This window comes from Crotalus tigris, unplaced genomic scaffold (assembly GCF_016545835.1).
Source record: "Crotalus tigris isolate CLP2741 ecotype Arizona unplaced genomic scaffold, ASM1654583v1 scf7180000018018.2415403412:4055106, whole genome shotgun sequence".
In the NCBI taxonomy this organism is placed as follows: domain Eukaryota; kingdom Metazoa; phylum Chordata; class Lepidosauria; order Squamata; family Viperidae; genus Crotalus; species Crotalus tigris.
Genome location: NW_024096780.1, coordinates 3318398 through 3340913, shown reverse-complemented (window position 1 = coordinate 3340913; position 22516 = coordinate 3318398). Strand labels below are relative to the sequence as shown.

The 22516-nt window shown below is 34.9% G+C and overlaps 1 protein-coding gene across 1 annotated transcript in view; it reads right to left on the bottom strand.

Moving 5' to 3' along the window:
• MYO10 (myosin X) overlaps positions 1-22516 on the bottom strand; it is a 155985-nt gene that overhangs the window by 44108 nt on the left and 89361 nt on the right. Inside the window, exons 18-19 of the mRNA XM_039346765.1 lie at positions 20391-20499; positions 19510-19590 (exon numbers count right to left, since the gene is read on the bottom strand). Coding sequence (XP_039202699.1) covers positions 19510-19590; positions 20391-20499 — 190 coding nt within the window. The remainder of the gene's footprint in view (positions 1-19509; positions 19591-20390; positions 20500-22516) is intronic.

The following is a 22516-nucleotide window of genomic DNA, read 5'->3' as shown; positions in this document are numbered from 1 at the left end:
AGATTTCGGCTTTCTTAAAGGAGCAATCTCAAGAAAAATTTTTTGCGGTATGGGAAAAATGGATAAATTTTATACAACAAAATCTGGATATGGAAAAATACTATTTAGCCTTTTTATAATTTGTAATGATTGTTTTTTTTTCTTTCTTTCTTCTTTTTCTTTTTTATATATATACATTTTTTACGTATTATTATTCATATATTTTTTTTCTTTTTTTTTTTATATATATATGCTTTATTCTTCGTCTATTTTCTTCTTTCTTCTTTCTCTCTCTCTCTTCTTTTTTTATTTTTTTTATTTTTTTTTCTTTTTTAGTATATATTATTCATTTTAAAGTTTATGTTATGTATATTATTATTATATATATTATTACTGTGATTTTTATTATTATTATTAATTATTTTATAAATTGCAAATGTTATTTTTAAAATATTTGTTAAATAATCCTATATTCAGTTCTGGGAAGTCGGGGGGGGGGGTGGGGTGGTTGGGGAGGGGGGGGTGGATTCTTATTTGTAAAACTTTTGAAAAATTTCAATAAAAAAAAAAAAAAAAAGGAAATTCAAAATATGAAAAGCCCTGTTTAAAAAGAAAAGCGGCATTCCACATAGTCACCCAGCTTAGTTCATTCAAGGTTTCCAAGAAAGGTTTTCACTATCAAGCAAATATACATAATTTCCAATCAATTAGAATAAAATCTAAGCAAATATGTTTTAGTTATTTATTTCATTATTGTTTGGGGTTTTTTTTATCCCACAGTGAAAACACTTTTGGTGGAATATAATCCTGACAATAAAATGTCTATGGTATAATTCTAATAACGTAAGAATAAACTATAAAGCATTCCCCCCAAACTGAGCCAGATATAAAACAATAAAACAATCAACCCCAAAGAAATAAAATTAGAAGCTAAGATCTGTAAAATCAAAAGGCTATTATACAATTCTGTTTTTAATAATTTCCTTCAGGTGCATTTCCTCTGGTTCACAAAATTACAAAGTTAAGAGGTAAAGGGGATTTCAAGGGTTAGGGAGATTTTAATGTAGCTGCCAGTTATTTCACAATTCATGATCCCAAATCATGTACAGAGAGCATAATCCATATGTAATTCATTTAACTGCATGCTTAAGTTAATTAGCATTTTTATTTCAGACTCCACAATTCAAATAAAATACTCAGTCACAACAATTTTCATTTATCTCATGACTGCAGATCAAACAGTTCCTGTTGTAAACTGCTTGTGTATATTTCTGTGTAAATGAGAAACAGAGAGACAGACACATTAATTCATTTTTACAAGGCGGGCATGTTGCAATTCTGTCCATGGCCAGAAACAATTACAAATTCTGCCAAATTATCTTCTCAGAGGAGCAAGGAAGCATACCTCTCTTTATTGAAAACAAACACTCATGCACTCCTCCTGTAGAATTTTAAATCTTAACAAAGGAGGATATAAACAATGGGCAATGAGGATGCCACCAGGTACTCATAATAAAATATTTTAAAAAATCTTATCTTATTCCAAAGATTCTACCTGCAGGCATGATCTGCACCTATGTACCATATGTTTATGTATATGAACCCTGCACTGATAAGGTAAGCAAAAAGCAAGAGATGCAGACTGTCTTTCCACTAAATGGGAAACAGACTGTGTTCAACCTAGTAGTGAGGGAATTGGGGGGGGGGGCAACTTCTGGTTAACTTTAGGGCTGACAAGTCTTTGTAAAACTGACAGCAGGGCTTCAGGAACCCAGCTGGAAGCCTTGACAGCCACTCCTCTCCACCTGTGAAAGGTCTGTTGCCACTTCACTTAAGGTCACCCTAATTAAAACTTGCAGCCCCTGCTGGTTAAACCTCAATCTGCCTTTCTCCTCTTCGCCACATTGTTATCAGTCAGTGGTCTTCCGCTGAAGTACAATAAATTGGGTTTGGAGATAGTCACAGATTTGCTCATGGGTAGGGGAAAGACATGCTGTGAAATTCTAATTAAGAGACAGCTGTCCTTTCCCACCTAACTCCATTGACCAAAAAAGCAGAAACATCTCTGTTTACAACAGTAACCAGGAGGTCCAGACCATGTAGGTGAACAATGGCTATGCTACCTCTATCAGGCTTAATATTACATGAAAGGTGTACTTCTCTTTGTACTATATGCAAACTAAAGACCTGTATTTTAAGTTTGCTTCAGCTTTCGGTAATGGGAAACTATTTAAACTATTTGGATTAATGTGAATAGTAGATATTATGGCAAGATTTAATTCAGGATCTTTTTTGAAATTTAATTGTACATGTATGTTAGTGTGTGTATAATTATGTGTGTTAAACTTATGTTTAGCTTGATGTTACTATGCTATTATTAGTCCCCCAAAAGGAAGAAAAGACTTATATTTTTCTTCTTCAGTACCAGCATCTCAGTGCTTCCAGGCAAGGTTATATTGTACAATTATCTTGCCTTCTTTATAGAATTGGAGGGGTATCCAGAATAGGTCTCCTGCATTTACCCACTACTTCTGGTTTGTTTTGCCTTTTACTACCCCCCCCCCCAATCATGCATTAACAAAGGAAAGACAGAATAGCTGCCTAACATCTTTGGGTTGCTAACACAAGTAGCTGTTCATTTGGTAGCAGGACCCTTAATTTCAATTGGATTCCTTTTTAAACATAAGCCTATTAAGTGTAATTAGAATAATTACTGCACTATGAGTTTTATGAGTTTTTGCAGAATAGCAATGAGAAACCCATGGCCCCTAGCTGCATATATAAACCATGCTTGCTTTAATGTTGTTGTTTTCTGTATTCTGTTGTTGAACAATGAGTTTTAATGGCAAACTAATGAAAATGGCGGAGTTAATGCTCTGATGGAATCCAAACAGCTGCTTCCAAATGTCCCTGCTATATAAGCCTGACAAAGATAATGAAAAGAATGAAACTATCCATCTTACTATGCTTCAGGTTACAAAGTTACTATACTATCAAAAGCTGGCTAGAAAGAAGAGAATTAATGGTGGTGTACTCTTATTGTAAGACACTCATAAGGATGAAGTAATAATAGTAACCTCAAAGCTGACATGAAAAAATGTAAAGAGCCTGGAGTTTTATGTCTCTAACTATTCAAGTGATTTTACAAACATGTATACCCACATACAACTTTGAAATAGCTAATATTTAAAACTATTAATAATATTAAATATAGTTATCATTATCAATATATTATTCTTGCAGGAGCAGTTATATGATCATCTCTTCAAGGAGCCCAGGATGGTTTTTGCTCATAAGAGGACAATGGTGATCTCTGGGACTGAGCCAATCAATCCATTTGTGCTACAGTGCACCAATCAAGAAGAACAAAATCTGATCCACGGGTGGCAAGCTGCATAACTACAGGAATGTTGCTTGAACTGAAAATTATTATTTTTTATTTTCATCTAAAAATGCTTCCTGCATCTTCTACTCTTGATTGGTAAAATACAATATAATTTGATCCTTTATTTCTGCAGTGTTGTATTTACAATATTATCAAGAAATTAACTTCTGTGCTATGGAATTCACTTCCCCGCTATCTTAAAGAACCTGGGTTTAACTACTACATATATTGAGAAAGATGTCTAACTAAACCAATGATCACTCATTAGTTCCAGGATAGACATAAGAAATTCCTTCCAGCAATAATCAACCACTGTATTCCCCCTTTAAGGAGAACTTTCATTAATTTGCACAATTTGTGACATCTAGTACTAGATGCTTGTAAATTGTAAATTCAATACTGATCACAAAAATGAAAAAGAAATGGAAGAGATTTTCACACATGTCTGGTAAAATATGTTTGGCTCAACAGATCACACTTTTGTGACAAGCAGAAGGGAAGAAGATCTAAGATAGTGTTTTTTTTAACCATTTGGAATGTAACTTAAGTTGTACGCTGGTTCCACTGAAACTGAAGTTTCAACAATGGTAGCTATAGCAATTCAAAATTTACAGTGTTAAGATTATACATGCAATAATTCCATTGGCCACACAATGGTTTTATTCATTAGGCAAATACTTTTCACCATTTCAATGAGATTTGAAAGGGGAGGGACCAAATGAAATTGATCTCCTTTCTCTGTTGCTTATTAATGAAAGTGTCTGAAAAATCATTATGGGAAATTAGCTTTCTTAAAGCTAATATTTGATAGTCTAAATTAGGTGCACTAGAAACATATTCTACTGACTAGTTTTATGTTGCTAAGAAACAAAGGTCAGGCAACATTCAAAGGCCAAATTATTCCCATCTCCATGGCAAACTCACAGAACCTCTTTCATTTCAAACTTTGGCCCTGTAACTTGGGACAAAAAAGATCTACTAGTTTTGTTATCTTTCCAAATAATCGTGTATTATATTGGGTCCATAGCTGGTCTTCCATCATGTCAATACCTACCTACCTTTCATCCTACAGCCAGGTACTTGTAAAGATTTTTTGATGGTGAGGGACTCTATTGGCATCATTTCAAAAAAGTAAGAGGCTTCTCAAAAGAGATTTATAATTGCCTTGATATGTTTATATTAACCAGACTCAACAGACTCTCTAGTGTAGATCCCAGTGAAGAACCCACAATGTGTGTGTGTGTGTGTGTGTGCGCGCGCGTGCGTGTATGTATATTAATGTACTAGAATTGTTTTTTCAGTCAGCTGCCTAGTAAAAAATTTAAGGCTGCTTCTTTTTGTAATGTTAAAAGCTGAAATAACCTATCAGATCATCTGAAAATGCACAGTACCTTCTTTCCCAAGTGAACCACTCCCTCTTTTCTTTCTTTGTATGGTTTAAGCATTACAACTGCATCGATGCCAACTATGTTTAACATTAACCAGCTCTTCCTCAATTAATATTTGCAACCTCCCATCAAAGGCTGATTTAAAATTCTAGATAAACCTGGATTTATCTATGCAATTAAAAGACTAGCTAAGGAAAATCAATAAAAATGAGAATTTATTTCAATAAAAACACCTTCCTAAAGCTAGCCTCTTGATTTGCAACCGGGTCTGATGAATAAGAGACTTATGTCTGAATTTGACCACGAGGTCAAGTTATGTGCAATGTGGAAACATCAAAGGATTGCTTTGCATGTTCTTTTTTTGGCTGACTCAATAGCATTTGACTAAAACCAAAAAGAGGTAGGAAGGCCCTGTATTGTTAATCTTTGCCAACAGTAAGTGGTAAGAGATGAGCGTAGCTTCATTATACAGGTTTCTGCTGCTAGTAAATAGAATTCAGGAAAGCTGGTATCTCTTTATTGATAAAAGGACTAAAGATTTGGTTCTCTGACAAATTAGGAAAAGAACCTCTAAGTAGATAATAATGTATGTTTTTGCCAAAATTCCAATGTCCCTTGTTTTGTATCTGTAACCTGTAAAATTTAGAACAGCATGAACTAGACTCACAAGCTATTCTAAACCCTAAAACCAAGTTAACAAAAGCTAATTGATATGTTTATATATAAATATGCATGTCATAATTTACTATACAAATAAGCATGTTATTATTTACTGTGGTGACCTAGATTACCCAACATGTTAAGACAATATCTAAAACCACAAGGAATCAAATCACATTTTAGTGCAGCAAACTGAGGATAAAAGTTACCACAGTTAAGCAAGTTTCAGTCCTAGGAATTTTAACAGAGGACATTTAAGTACTTTAGTTCTTTATACTTAATGTTGTAAAACACTGTAGTCTTTCAAGACTAAATCCCGCTAAACTCCTTGGGATTTATTTTGTGCAGATATGTATTGGATTGAGGTTTTAGGTTTATTTATGAAATATACTTTCAATAAGTTCAAAACAATACACATGACAATCCTTACTCTTACTTTTCTCCAAAACAAACCTGTGAGTTAGCTTGGCCCTAGACAGAATATCTGGCCTTAGAATCACCCAGTGAATTTCCATGGCTGTAAAAGTATCTAGCAGTTTTACCCTGATATTTTAATATCTTCTGATGAATTTGGGGCAGCCTTTCATGTGTGAAGGTTGATACCAAACAAGAATTGACATTTAATAATATCTTTCTTTAAAGGAGCAAATCTTTTCAACCATTTGTTTTATCTTTCTATTAGATTATCTAGTCCTGAAGATTAGATGCTGACAATGTAATGCATTAACATAGAACTGCTATATATATTTACATTGTGGTAAAATGTACTATATAAAACTGTGACACTTAAGACATACAGAACATTAAGGATGTTGATCTTTCTAAGAATCTTTTATCTGTAATTAAGCTAAATTATCAGTATAATCTGAGATGAGTTATAGTTGCATATTTTCTCATAACAATTATACAAACAATTATACCAACATATTATTGTTATTGACACATATCTATAAATGGAAATCACAAATAATTAATCTCTATTAAGGTAAATCTCTATTAAGGTAAATTTTTATTAATTAGAATTGACTTATGGCACAGATACACCTTAAATGAATTCCCATTTTCCCAGTTATGAAACCAACTGCAAACTAGTCCCCAGGGAAAATCCACTTTAAGAACCGAGTAAACCAGCATTTATGTTACTTTATGCCTCCTCTGGGAGAGTTTCCTGCAGTTAAGTATTTAAAAATTACATGACCAGCAGAAATACAACTGATCTCACTTCACCCATCATTACAATATCATGCTGGGTAAAGCTTTAGCTGTTTAAATTCAGTGACTTGCACATAAATATAAAGACTGCATCATTTCTCAGCATGGAAATTCAATCTTGAAAAATACTGCTCTAGTTGCAAGTTACCTAATCATGCTGCTTTTGAATGTCACTGTAATCCTTCAAATATAAAAGTTGAAATTCTACATGTATTTGTATATTACAATAATGTTTTAAGAGGATTCTATATTTATAATTTTATGGGGATATTTGAAATATAATACATAAAGCAACCTTAAAACCTCCATTTATTCAGCCAAAATACCACTACATCACCCTTTAAGAAAGAGCAATGTTGTCTAATAAAGATTTTAGGTTTTCAGGTCTTGCCAGGGATTTTAAAAGTTAATTTTTGTTGCAAGATTTTTTTAGAGAAAATTAGTGTTTATATTATGCAGGGTAGCTAGAAATGGTGAGGAAAAGGAAGGAGACCAACTGTAATTTATTAACACTCTGGATTGCTTAACACAATGCAACTTTGTCAAAAGTTTTGTGAGATAACAGTGTTTGTCTTAATTTAGTACTAACTCGCAATGTATTTTGGGATACCTAAGGAAAAAAAAATCTTTGCTAATAATCTACCACGAGGCAAGGTTGAATTATTACCATGACCTGACACATATGGTTTAGCAAAAGATAATCCTGTGAAATTATGTGGGCAAAATTGACTTTAGGCATAATTGGGAAATTAGCACTAAGGCAAGAGGCAAGCTGGTGCTGGACCTGCCATTTATACTATATTCTTCGGGGGGGGGGGGGAAACAAACCCCTCTCTGTTACCCATGACTCATCCATCAATTCTCAGGTTTTGGCTTTTGTCCCTCAACTTACTCTGTGCTTCAGAGTGTAGAGCCAAAGCCTAATTTCATAGATAGATGCAATTACTTCAGGCATCTTCTGGAACAAGGTTCCTTTGGTGATATGGATGGACCCTGTTGCTGTTTAGAAAAGCTGGCCTTTGATAAAGGAGAGTGAGATCCCTTTCATTGCTATCTTTTATCTTTAACTTTTATGCTTTATTGATTTTTATTGAAATTTCTTTGCTTATTATAAAATGCCCAGAGTTGCTGAGAGTTGAATAGCATACAAATATAATTATTAATAATTTTGATAGGCAGTAAGCACGGTTGCTCCTTTTTGCTAATAAGCTGCCAGAATCCCTTGAATCTTAAAAAGTTATTTTGCCCATAATCTCAGCTGTGACAGCCAGAACCTAAAAAAACAGTCCATATTTTTTATAATTTTTAAAAACTTCTGTATTATTTTTATAAATAACTAAAAGCAGTGAACCTAATGCTCCTTCCTCCTATTTTCCCCTACAACAAAAATAATCCTATGAGATGGATTGGGGAGAGAAAGGAGGGGGGGGGCTGGCCCAGGGTCACCCAGTCCAGTTTTCATTCTTAAGGCAGGATTGGAACTCACAGTCTCCAGTTTCAAGCCAGGTCCCTTAAACAGTAGATCAAATTGGATCTTTCTATACTGAACTATAGATCATTGGATAAAATGAAGTAAAAATTCCTCAGCTTTCCTATTTCTTGAAAGCAAAGGTATCTTTACCAACATCTGCCTTGCTCTATCATTTTCTTATATGACTATTCTATGTAACATTTTTTCTCTTGCTGGCAGAGCTTGCTATGCAATACAGGATCTTCCAAATTCTACATAAATTGTGGTCAAAAAGATCAGAACAAGCACCAAACAAGTATTTGATTATCACTTTCTGCAGTTCCTAGCAGCCAAAACCAACATATTTTTTCAAGTTCATGGTAGACCATCATTCTTGGCTGGTGAAATGCACTTAACTTGGAAGCTTGAACACTGTTAGACCGTACCTATTTTGTGCAGCAGGATTGGTTAATTACAGCTCTGAAGATGACTTTTTAAGATTTTTTGGTCAGTGGGCTGTGACTGGTTTATTCTGAGCAGTGTTGGGTAGTAAAGTCTAGTTACCCATTACTTTTCTGTAATACCACAGACTGATGCTAACTCAGGAGAACTGTAAGAAATTATACACTAGCTCAATCTAGCTTCTGGCATTCCCTAGAATGCTGGCCTAGAAAAAATGTAACTGGGGTCATGGAAGGTAAGAGGCCCTTGCCAACCCCGTAAAGATACAACGTACTGAAAACTGTCCTATATTGCAACTTAGACTGAAAACTTCATATCTGCTTTGTCTGCTTCCACCTTGTTCTTCAAGCTTAACCACCTCAATGCTGTTCCCTGTACCAAGAGAACCATTACTTCTTGGAACTGACCTCACCTATAATCTTATCTAAATGTCTATTGCTTCTCTTGGTCTGACTCACTCAAATAACAAGTTCCCCCACTGTTTGCCTTGCAAACATCATTCTCATCTCAACAACAGCAACAGACGACAAATGCCATCTCTGCAATGAATCTGAAGAAACAGTGGACCATCTAGTTAGCTGGTGCAAAATTGCTCAGAGTGATTACAAACAATGGCATGACAAAGTAGCAACAATATCTGTAAGAAATACCATTTACCTGCAAGTAAGAACTGGTGGGACCAAAACATAGAAAAGTAATAGAAAATAAATAAGTTAAAGTGCTCTGGGACTTTAGAATGCAAAGATCTGAAACACAACAATCCAGACTTAACAATTGTTAAGAAGAGCTGAGGTGGCGCAGCAGTTAGAGTGCAATACTGCAGGCCACTTTAGCTGACTGTGTTCAGCAGGTCAGCGGTTCAAATCTCACCGGCTCAAGGTTGACTCAGCCTTCCATCCTTCCGAGGTAGGTAAAATGAGGACCCAGATTGTTGGGGGCAATGTAAATATATATATACATTGCTTACTGGTGTACACCGCTTAGAGAGTGCTTGCACTTAAAGCGGTATATAAGTCTCATAAATAAATAAATAAATAAATTGTTGATAAGACAAAAAAAAACCCTAGATAGTGAGCATTGCAATATTTGGAGACAGCAAAATAGAACAGAAAAAACTGGATAAATCACAAATAAAAAGACTTGCAAATTGAAGTAGTACAACTGTGATAAAAGAAAGCAAAGATAGCACCAACAATACTTGTCTTTGATGCAATCTCAAAACATCTGAAGCACCTACTTCAGCAATATTGACAAAATTATCACCAGTCAATTGCAAAAGGCAGTTTTACCTGGAACAGTTTGAATCCTGCGATGATAGCTTTGACGTTAATGTAAAATAATACTAAATAATATTAAGCAACAACATCTGCCTATCCCAGATCCTTGAGAAGGACTTGATAGATTGATAAAAATGCCACATCCAGTCTAAACATCTGGCTGATTGTGCAACCAACCATAATAAAAAATTAAACTTGCATGCTATCTAACTTTCAATGACTCTGGGCAGCTCACAACAATAAAAAAATATATAATAAAATCAATAAAAGATAAAGATAAAAGATATGGCAAGCACCATAAACCAGATGGAATGAAGCTAGCGGTCTCATTCTCCTTTTCTAAAGACCAGAGTGAACAAACAATAGCAGAGTGGGGATCATGTAGAATTTGAGCACAACCTTATTCCAAAGGGAAGGCACTGGTATAAAAAAAAGTACACTTCCTGGGTCTGATAGATTATTTAATCAAAGGAACCTGGAATACACTAATCCTACAGGATCAGATTGGTTGGGCAGATGCTATAGGAAACCACGTAAAGAATTAACTATGCTATTTGGGCCTTTATAACAACCAGCACATTAGAGTTGCACACAGAAGCAAACTGGCAACCAATGTGGTTTGTATAGCACAGACATTACATAGGAATACCGAGGCATGCACATTACTGCTTTCACTGATGAATTGTGGACCACATGAAGCTTTTGTGTAGTCTTTAAGAACAGCCCCATGTACAGCACATTGTCAAGTCACAAACTAACCAGGGAATGACTGACTATCTGAAGGACTTCCTGATCTAGGACATATGCTATAAGAGAAGTGGATGGTCTGCCTATGATATGATACAAGTTTTATTCATTATACTGGTGTCACTAGGTCTTTCTCTCTATTTAATACTTAGGACTGGAATTCATTTTTATATCAGATAGGAGTTTAATTTCACAACTGTAATGAGACTAGTTATTTCCACTTAATAAGAATCTATTAAATGAACACAATTAAGATAAAAAATCTTGCATTTGTTCTGGGAGGAGCCAAATAGAATTTTAATAAATCTTTCATGTATTTCCATTTTATCTGCATAAATTGTTCCTTTAATTATAAATGTCTTTCTCATCTATAATTTAATAAATTTAAAACACTGCTGCTAGCTAGAATCTAATGGAAATGGAAGTAGAACAAGTAACAAATAATATATTGGACAAAATGTTTTCTTTTCTTTTTTTTTTTCTTTTGCAATCACCATTGTTTAGCATCAAGAATTTCAAGAGGGTAAGTCCAAATTCTTCCTGAACAGTTCCAATATTCAAAATAGTTTTCTTTCAAAAGACAGACTTTAACTGACAGACTTTATTTTCTACTTTACATATTTAAAATATTCCAATCTTGTTAAACACTCACATAAGTAATATGAAGAAAATAAAAAAAATCCAGATACCTAAATAAACAACCAACCTCCATCTTTTTGCAAGTTCAGGTAAGATTACAATTTCCTTCTTGTTTGTTTTGACTTGTAAAAACTGGCATAAAATGAGCTTATTTAGAATATATATTTATATGTTTTTCAATTCTGTGCCCTTGTGTGTTACCTTCCTTTCTTCCTGTGAAAACTTTTATACTGTTCTGAAAACTAAATATGATACATACTCACATGGGATTAATATAAAGATATATCTTAACTGCCTGACACATTATGATAATTTTCTCACTTTCTAAACTGTGCACAAAAAGTATACTTTAATGCTTTCATTTTTCTACTTCTGCTGGTGAACAATTTAAGAACTTTGCTTAAATAGCTGGACTCTGTAGTTTTAAAAAATATTAGTAATTAAGTAATTTTGTTTTGAAAGCAGGAATGGTCCTGCTACAACCTAATTCTATTTGCCTCAAAATGAATTTTTGAAAAGTTGTATCTGTAGGAGATGACCTTGACAATATCCATATATTAGAGATTTCTCTTACTTTCTTTAAACAATTCCCTCTTTTAGTTTCTTAATCAATGGCAAAAATCTGCAATTCCAACTGCAGCAGCTGCACATGCTAAGCACGCGTTCATACAGAGGCACTGAAACTTGCACACAAAACAGGGCTTTCTTCAGATTGCTGGTATTTTGAGAGTTTCATGTGATGTATTTGGCTACAGTTTCTTTTAATTCATTCTTGCTGCTGCCCAGAGGAAGCCATGCCTGGCCAATGTTGGCTCAAGAGCAGACACTACTCTAATCAAGACTCCAGGGGAGGGTGGGCACTAATCTTCCTTTATGATTGCTGAAAATGTGAACAATGTTGAAAACAAATATATTCTTTAGAGGCCTTCAGTGATAAGACATGAACAATATGCTTGCAAACAAAACCTAGCATAGGGGATAGGAACTCTAAATAATTGCCCTCCAATTGTGCTTCATTTCTAACTTCTCATCATCGGCCTTCGTATCTCCCTGAATTGTTACCATGTCTACGTAGAGAATCGACCTAGGATTTAAGCCATCTTTATATAAATCCTTCACAAGGATTTACTTTTTGTTTGCCTGAGTATTCAGAAGAAGAAAAACACTAATACTTGCACAGCTTGAAAATATAAAGATCTGCAAATACAAGTCTACCTCTCTTTCTTTCAAGTTTCAATAGTAGCCTGTCCTCTTTCTCACAACATGATGTGATAGGAGGCAGTGATAGTCTTTCTATCCCCCTTTGCTTGAATTTTTCAGTAGTAATTTTGCCAATTATGGCTTTGCCCCACTGCACAAACTCAGAGTGAATAGTATCTATAACAATCCATCAATTTTAGTTAATTAAGTGAACCTGAAAAATCACGAGTGAGAATTTACTCAGTTTGTTCAACTATTCTGTTCATTTTGGAGGGTTTCTGGAGGAAGAAACAGTGGGCAGAAGACAACTCTGCAAATAACAGAGCTGACAACTTCAATGAAGAGCTGATGGGTAGATCAGCTCTTCAATAATTCGTCTTCAGAATAAGAAAGAACTTGATATCATCCACAACTGTTCTAGACAGCTGCTCTTAACTAAGAGATCTGGTCTCTAGCAGGCTTAGAGTTCTGGGAGATGGAATAACCATCTTGCTCAAACCATGGTCAGCACCTTTGCATAATTCCTTTTCAAATCACTTTCAGGAATTACTTGTTAACTGTTTTTTAGATATTAGAAACCGTTTGGACAAATTTGAGGTGAGCTTTGTTCAATTCTTAGCCAAAGAAAGTTTTAACTACAAGTTTAAGAACTTAATTTGTTTTTTGAATAAACAACAAAAGGGCGATTAAAATTTTTACAAGATATAAATGGACTAAGGGTCCAGATAAAATCAAATTAAGATTTTGGAATTAATGATGAAGAAACCTTCCCATGGGAAAATGCTTTTGTTTTTAATTTTTTATTTTTTTTAAAAAAACATAAATAAGACTAAAAATTGAACTGGTTAAAGGTCACCCAACTGGCTTTGTGTCTAAGTAGGACTAGAACTCATGGTCTCCCATAAGTCTTGATGCCTTAACTGCTACACCAAATTGAATATATATTGTGTAAAAAGTAGAGAAATCCCACCCCCTCCCACAAAGGGGAAGTGGTAGAAAAAATGCAAAACCTCATAAATGTTATTTTCTAACAAAATTTATGGGAACAATTTGGGGTCCAGAAACATTAGTGAAAATGGATGGTATTAGAGGACATTTGTTTTGCAAGTTCCTGTAAGCAGTAAATCAGGACTTTTACTCTACACAACAGATACTGTATATTCCAAACCCACAAAGTGTTTTCATGTAAGTTGTCCATGATGGAGATAGTAGCAATTAAAAAAATCTATTATGAGTCATACTATACCTTTGGATTAGCATAATACGCATCTTTCTAATATAGAATTTTTTTTAAATACACAGTTCTAATAAAATTACCTTAAATTAAATGACCCAAAGTGACTGCATATTGTAAGGATTATAGACTTCAGGTTCAGTTAAGGTCAAAATACTTAAATTGCTCACTATGCCTGGAATTTCTCAAATAGATCCTTATCAAGTTAAAAAATGTTGCTCAATCTTCTTGTTTTCCTTAGCCCCTTAGAGCTTTCATAATTTAATTCTGAAGTCAACCCTGTACCAGCAACTGACTGGCAGCTGAAAATATTTCTCCAAGATCTTGGTGGCTACTAAAATGTCCTTTTTTTCTCAGTCTGCATGTTCGGCACAAGCAAGAAGGACATACCCAACAATCTTAAAATGGGGGGGGGGGGTTAGGGCATTACTATTTCCCTTTTCAGAAAATATTTTATTCAAAGTTTTTTTGTCCATTGACATTTTTCTGCCTCTCTTAATAGTAAAATACTGTATCTGCCTATCAGTTTCAGTAAACTTGAATGTTGCCATTCACACAATTTCAGACTTGCAGAACCTCATATAGCTTGCAGAGATTCATTAATAAATGCTTCTTGGTAACTTATCAGTATCAGCAAGCCTTTTTCTCAAGGAAGACACTATAGTTACATTACAATACTACATTATATGTACAAATGATATCTGAGCATTGTGTACATCAAACACAATATATGTAAAATTATCTATTCACTTTTACATTGTCATACTGTATATTTCCCTTTCCTGGTAAATATTACTGACTGCTTTTGGAAGATGCACATCATGAATTCACAACACAGAATAACACAGATGAAATGTAGGATATCATATAGTACAGAAGAACCTATCAGCCTGCAATGTAAATTGTTATTGGGGAGGTGGGGCTTCAAATCACTGTTAATTCCTGGCAATTGCCTGGATAAGTCCCAGCCATTTTCTTGTCAAGATTTCAGAAGTGGTTTGCCATTGCTTGCTTCCTAGGGCTGAGAGACAGTGTCTGGCTCAAAGTTACCCAGTTGCCATCGTACCTTAAGGTGGGTCTAGAACAGGGTCTTCAAACTTGGCCCTGGCTGAGGGATTCTGGGAGTTGAAGTCCACAAGTCATAAAAGGGCCAAGTTTGAAGACCCCTGGTCTAGAATTTATGGTCCCCTGGTTTCTTGTCTGGTACCTTAACTACTACACCAAACTGGCTTTCATCCTTCCCATTACTAAGCCTCATGTTCTTGTGCTTCCTCATATCTAGCAACAGGGAAGGGAAAGTTTACAATTTTTTTTAGTTCAGATTATAACTATTCAAACTCCACAAGTTATGATTAATCTTAATCAAGGCTCATTGATTAAATAAAACAATTGATTTACCGTAAATGCCGGCGTACAAGGCGACCTGGCGTATAAGACGACCCCCGTCTTTGGCGCCGATTTCAGCGCTCGCGGAAGTCGCCTTATACGCCGGCATTTACGGTAATATCTATAATTTCACTATGGTTTTAAGAGCTGTGGTGGTACAATGCTTAGAATGCAGTATTGCAGGCTAATTCTGCCCACAGCCTAGAGTTCAATCCTGACAAAGTTAAAGGTTGACTCAGCTTTTCATCCTTCCAAGGTTGGTAAAATAAGAACCCAGATTATTGAAGACAATATGCTGACATTTGGAAACCATTTAAAGAGTGCTGTAAAGCACTATGGAGCAGTATATAAGTCTAAGTACTATCGTTATTGCCGTAATTAAAGCATAATTCAGTAAAAATATTCATATGTAGCCATAACTGGAATGTTTAGGGGAGGGTTTTTTGGGCAAATCTTTATAACAAAAGATTATACTCTTATTTCCAAGAAAGAATATTGATACTAACCTAAGGAAGAATATTGATGTTGCCTATACAATAGTGGGAACAGAATGACTATTTTAAAAAAGTATTTTAAAACATGCTGATAGTAGAAAACTTTGAGTCATTTAAAATTCTGGTCAGTAAAATGACGTACATAACAATAGCACCAACAACTAAGCATTCATCACAATCTCTCTTGTGCATTTGAGGAAAGGGAAGCAGGATTCTTGTCTTGTGTCTTTTTCTGTCCATAAATGATCTCTAATATGTTTAAGAATGTGATTCTTCATAAAAACTTTGACCTTATACATGAGTCTTCTTGAAAGATAAATGTCAAACGTTAAACTTGATATACTGGTAATACATGACAATGGTACCAGTATAGCTGTTTAGATCCTGTCTAGACAATTAGTCAAGTACAGCCTTTCCATTATTCTTTTTTGCCTTAACACACAGTATTTTTCCATTTTTTAAAAAATGAGAGCCAAATTCAGCAAACTGGAGCCCCTGGAATCCAATCTGTTCCTACTCCTGCTATATAGATTAGGTAATAACAACAACAACAACAACAACAACTTTATTACGGTCATAGACCAGCAATAGACATCACTTTTTACAATATATTAAGAAAAAAATAAAATAAAAATAGTACTGACATTAATAGTAAATAACATCTCTGTTAAGAAAATACATGTTCTCAAAATGTTAGGGTCACTCCCTAGTTTACATGAGAAGAAAGCTGATTAATGTGTGAGTAAATATAATGTTCCAGACACTATTAGAGATATCTCCAAAAAACTGGCACAAGTTGATGGCTATAAATCTGTAACCAATTTTTTTCTTGTGGACATTGCAGCAACACAGTATTTTGCCACTGCATGCCTGATAAAAGGGTTTGAGTCCTGGAGGAGAAAGCCTACATAAAAATTGTCTTCCCTCCCTGCAATCTCTCTAATAAGGGAAGAATATATGCTGACCTATAAACTCGGTATAACTCACAGTACAATAAAACCTAGATTAGGTAAACAGTTATCATCAATGACCTCTCCCACCATGGCCTCCTTCCTATTAAGCCTTGCACCTGTCATCAATTCTAAGCCAAGAGGAAGAGTTTTTCTTATCATTTCCTGTAGTGATTTTTCTTTTCAGGGAAAAAAAATGACAGCAGAAAACGACGTTACTTTCCTCAAGAAATTCATAGTGTTCATCTGATTAATTCATTTATTAGAATAAATGAAACGTTATTTGCAATGCTCTGATTCGTTATTCTGACTGTAGTCATTGGGCAAATGCTTCTGTGCTGGAAGAAAAGAAGTTGGAAACAACTGAACTTAGAAATGAAGCATGTAAAACTAAGGAGAGTCCAGTAAAGTAATACTAATCAAAATCAAGATTCAATAGCTGACAATTAAGCTCAAGGTAAATAAGAATAATTTGTACCAAGTTCTAAAACCATCTCTGCTATCTTCTCAAAAACTGATCTTCCCTCCAGAGTTCCTATGATCTTTAGGGAAATGCAACTGTTTATTCCACGAGAAATAAGTTTAAATTAAGAAATCACAAACTTGGAGAAATGAAAATATGCTATGTTTTGCTCTTCTACTTCTCCCATGCCTTTTAAATTCCCATATTTGGAAAACATTGGCCTGAATGTAATAAACAACATCTAACAATTATAATCAATAATATTAAATAGGGCAATTTAGCAAAAAGATTTTAAAAAGTATTTCCTAGAAAAGCCACACTGGCATTTTCCTGAAAAATCACAAAAGTATTTCATTTGTTCTAGGATGATCTCTGAATCATTTAGGTATATAGGATATATACATTTAGGTCTTTGGTTATTCGGGTTCTCTCCCACGTAAAATTGGAAGTGTCTTGGCGACGTTTCGACGAAGTCTCATTTGTCATCTTCAGGCTGGTGCTTTCGGCTTCGTGCTTCTAGGAGCAATGTGTGATTGTAGCTGTTTCTTTCTTTTAACTGCCAGTGGGGGTATGAACTGATTGGGTGGGAGCTTGGCTGTGTTCTGATTGGGTGGAGGTGTGTTCTGAATGGTTAGGGGCTTGGCTGTGCTCTGATTGGCTGGGGGAGTGTTCTGTTTGGTTGTGCTCAGGTTAGTCTGAGTTGCAGAGGGGTTTGAGATTTTGGGCTGCCTTCTTATTTTTTGGCTTCGCGTTCGTGGTCGTGCTTCTTCTTCATGGAGGGTGTCAGTTTGCTTCATGTATGGATTGGAGGGGTTTAAAGTGGCTAATGATGCAGCTGTGGTCTGGCTTCTGGTTTGTGGTCGTGCCTCGTCATCGGTGTGGCTTTGGGTTTGATTGAGGAACGTAGTCTCCTGGGTGTATACATATTCAAAAGATAAAAACGAGCACCAGGAGGTAAAACAATTAAATGTTTAATAAATAGATAAACATTTATTTATTAAACATTTAATTGTTTTACCTCCTGGTGCTCGTTTTTATCTTTTGTATACATACATACATACATACATACATACATACATACATACATATTTCTAAAATTTGGATTGCTAGCAAAGAATTAAGGGAGAACTGGAATAGCTATTTCGAACTGGGTATGTCTGGTTGAAAAGAGCTAAAGAGTTCGAAATAGCTATTCCAGTTCTCCCTTAATTCTTTGCTAGCAATCCAAATTTTAGAAATGTATATGATGTCACAGTTGTGAGTGCTGCCTGTGGATGGCTCTAGTTTGAGCTGATACAAGGCAAAAGATTTCTCTTTCCCATATTTGGGCAACAGAGTGTAACATACAGCATCATATATATATATATATATGTGTGTGTGTGTGTGTGTGTGTGTGTGTATGTTTTCTGAGGTTTTCAGCCTGAAGATGACGAATGGGACTTTGTCGAAACGTTGCCAAGACACTTCCAATTTTATGCGGGAGAAAACCCGAACAACCAAAGACCTACATACACACACACACACACACACACACACACACACTGGTAGATGGTGTGTCCTAGGGAGCCACTGGATTTCTTGTACACTAAGACATCTAGGAAGGGAAGTTGGTTATTAGCTTCTGTTTCCATGGTGAACTGTATTTTGGGGTGTAGGCTGTTGAGGTGTATGAGGAAGTTGTCCAGTTTTTCTTTCCCATGTGGCCAGATTATGAAGGTGTTGTCTACGTATCTGAGCCAGAGTTTGGGTTTGTGTTCAGATTTTTCTAGAGCTTGGGATTCTAAGTGTTCCATGTAGAGGTTTGCAATGACAGGTGAGAGGAGTGATCCCATGGGTGCTCCTTCTACAAAACGTACAGCCCAGCGACTTACTCATGAGCTTCGATGTCATATCCCTGTTCACCCAAGTGCCAATCAAAGAAGCCTTGACAGCTATCCAAAACAAATATAACCCCCCAAAACACATCCTAGATCTGACCAACCATTGTCTATCCAACACATACTTCATCTATAACAGACAAAAATACAAACAAATAGAAGGAGCACCCATGGGAGGTTGCCAATGATGGTCACGTGATCATAGGATACTATGACTGTCATAAGTGCACGCTGGTTGCCAAGAGACTGAAGCACAATCATGTGATCACGAGAATGTTGCGATGGCTGCAAGTTGAGGATCAGTTGCAAATTTTCTTTCTCATTGATGTTGCAACTTTGAATGGTCACTGTATAAACAGTGAGTAATCAAAGCCTACCTGTATACACTTAAGTTGAAATAATGTGTATTGAGCTTACTTCTGAGTTAAACATTTCTGGAAGTGTTTTTTAACATCTGTCTTACTAGATCACCTAATATAAACTACAAGATTCTATTAAGGTATATAACCTTTAGAGTGAACACAGCTTTGAAACATGCCAGTAAGGAACTTGCCAGCTTGTTTAACCATATGTAACATTATTTAGAATATAGTCCTACCTTTCTAATTGCAAAAACAGTCCCAAAAGATATGTTAGATTTGTATCTATGATATCAATCTATAGATACACGGTGAATGATCCAAGAAAAATGCAATCTTAAGCTTACCTTTTGCATATTTGGCTTGATACAGCGAACAAAGAAAGGGTTAGATGTGCTTAATGTTGCCATTAAGGAATGCAGCGAATCCTAAAAAAAAAGAGAAAGAAAGGAAGGAAGGAAGGAAGGAAGGAAGGAAGGAAGGAAGGAAGGAAGGAAGGAAGGAAGGAAGGAAGGAAGGAAGGAAGGAAGGAAGGAAGGAGGGTAGTGTTAAATTTCCAACCCATCTCAGAAAAGCTTTCTTAATAATCACAATAGCGTCACCTGGTGGCACAGTATACAAACCGAACTATGATTTCCTTATACTTTTTTTTTTTAAAATAAGCTCTATGAAACAGTAAAATTAATCATCAGACAGATAAAATAAATTTTGCTACACTATGCGTAATGTGCTCATCTTTATCCGATGAGGGGTGTCAATGGCTTCAAAACTGACAGAGTTGAATAAGTTAAATATTTAAATCAATTTTCACTTATAAATTTTACACTGCAAAACAATGTTCAATTGCTCCTGAACTACAAGGACAGAGATTCTTTTTATGCAGAGTATAGAACTGCAGAGTAAAATATCAAATTTTACTTTATCAAGAGATAAACCTAAAAAAAAAGTCTGCTTTATCTATAGGGCAGGCTTACACCTAGAAGAAAGGCTATTGATGATTATGCATGGCATAAAACCAACTAGGAAAACAAAGAGTGAACAACTGGTTTCAGCCAAGAAATAAATATTTTGTTTTAAATGATCAGGAAAATGTTCTGGAAAAAAAACATATTCATAGTTGGAGACAACAGTCATTTTTTTCTTAGTTGAAAGTGATTTGATAGAAGATTTAGGCAACAATAATCTACAAAACACAATGTCTGGAAAAGCTGGATGATTCAAAAACAACCTTAAATTGTAAGCTGACTGTGGGCTTCCGATGCTTGCTCCCAGACTTCAAAGTATCTTGACTGCTGCGGCTTGAAACATGCTCAAATAGGTCATATATGAAATCAAGGCTGAAACAGGAATTTACATAATATTTAAATAAGTAAGAAAAACAAAGACCAAAAGTAAAGTCTATTATACAAGGACTATTCTTTCCTTTAAAACTACGGCTGCTTTTTTACTGATACAAAAGCCAACAGAATAAAAGGGAGTAGCACAGCTAAGTAAAAGGGGGGAGAAAATGGCGGACTGCGTTGTTTGGCGACCCTTGTGAAATGGTCGTTCGACCCCAAATGGGGTCCCGACCCACAGGTTGAGAACCACTGCATTAAATCCTATCTCTCACATTTTGTGTATCCCAAGGATATTCTTCTCGTACCTATAAAGAACACCTTCTTACGTTTGCTGAACAGGCATATAGTGTTGAAAGCATATGTCATAATATTTTTGTTAGCTTTTAAGAAGCTACAACTCTCTGCTGTTTTTACCATAATGGATTAATAAACTTAACTAAACCTCTTTCCCCTGTTGATGGGATGACCAAATACTTTTATTTATTTATCAAATTTATTTGCCACCCAACTTACAGTTCAGGTAACTCTGATTTAGCAGAAATACATCAGAATCCGAAGTTTTCTAGGCGTTCCTGAACTGTCCCTAACACCTAATGTCCAGGTCAATAGTGACAGCTTCTAAGAGTTGGTTAGTCAGCAAAATCTGGAGAACATGGCTTACTTATCTCTGAAATACAATAATCTCTTGAATATGGTACTGAGCTTCTGAGGGAAAGGGCATAAACAAAACTAATTGTACATCTATTTATTTTAGAAAACAGTTGTGCTATCATTCCATATTAGAACTACTGCTCAAGGTACTGTACATTATTTGTGTAAAGAATGTTGTGTAATAGTCTGTTAAAGAGGGATTAAAAATTATTATAATTATAAAAATTCATCTAGATTCTGGATGTTTATAATAAAGATTTGGTTTATTCTAATAACCATGAATTTATTAACATCAAACTCTAATAATAAAATAACTTCCATTTGGAATACGTCTATAGTATAGATATTAAGATCCTTTGCAAGAAATTATTTTTTGGCAAGCACATAGTTTTGTGTGTTTGCCATTATATTAGTCTCTTCGCATACTGTAATTTCACATATTATGCTATAATTATGTGCTTATCTTGTTTGACATTTGTCTATCCTGGAAAACCCACCACACTCAGATGAGTGTTTAAACAATAAATATGAGACGCATATCAATCAGAGACTTCTTTCCTCTCCAATTTAGGATTATATCTTTATGAATTAACTCAACGGAATTTACAGCTTTTATCTTTATTGCATTTTTCTCTAATTTATATATCTATACACATATAGACATCTATTCCATTTGCCTATGTTTGCCAAATATTTTTTTTAGGTGGTTCCACTTTTTATAAACAGAACAATTTTTTTTACACATCCCCCCAAAATACTCACTATCCAAGAATTTGTATGAAAAGGCTCATGAATCACTGCTAGAATGACATTCAAACTTTACATTAAATACCTTTTATGAAATACTCTGAAAAACTATATCCATGTCAAATATATACACCCCCAATGAAATGTAGTACAGATATTGTTTATAGCTGGATTCTTCAAACGTGATCACGTCTTAAATCAAGAAACATTTGGTTGTTTTTTTTTCTGAATATCACTAAATCAAAATTACGGCTGGTATTTCTCATGCTTCAGGATACCTTTTAAAATGCCATTTTATTACAGAGAATTGGGAGAAAGGTAAAATTGCTTAATGTAGAATTTGAATGTCATTCTAGTAAAAAGCCCACTCCCTTGACCTGCAACATTGCATAATATTGGCAAACCATTCATAAAATTAATTCCATCCCATCATTTAGGGAAGACAAAGGTCTGGCATCTCTCTGACTAATTAAGTATATTCAGAAACGTAAACTCCATAAGATGGCAGATCTATTATCTTTGTTCTTCTCTTTAGAAATACAGTACTTTCCAATGTACAAAGTATATTCTAAAAGATAATAGACAGATAAATAGTTTAAGACTGATTTCTATATTT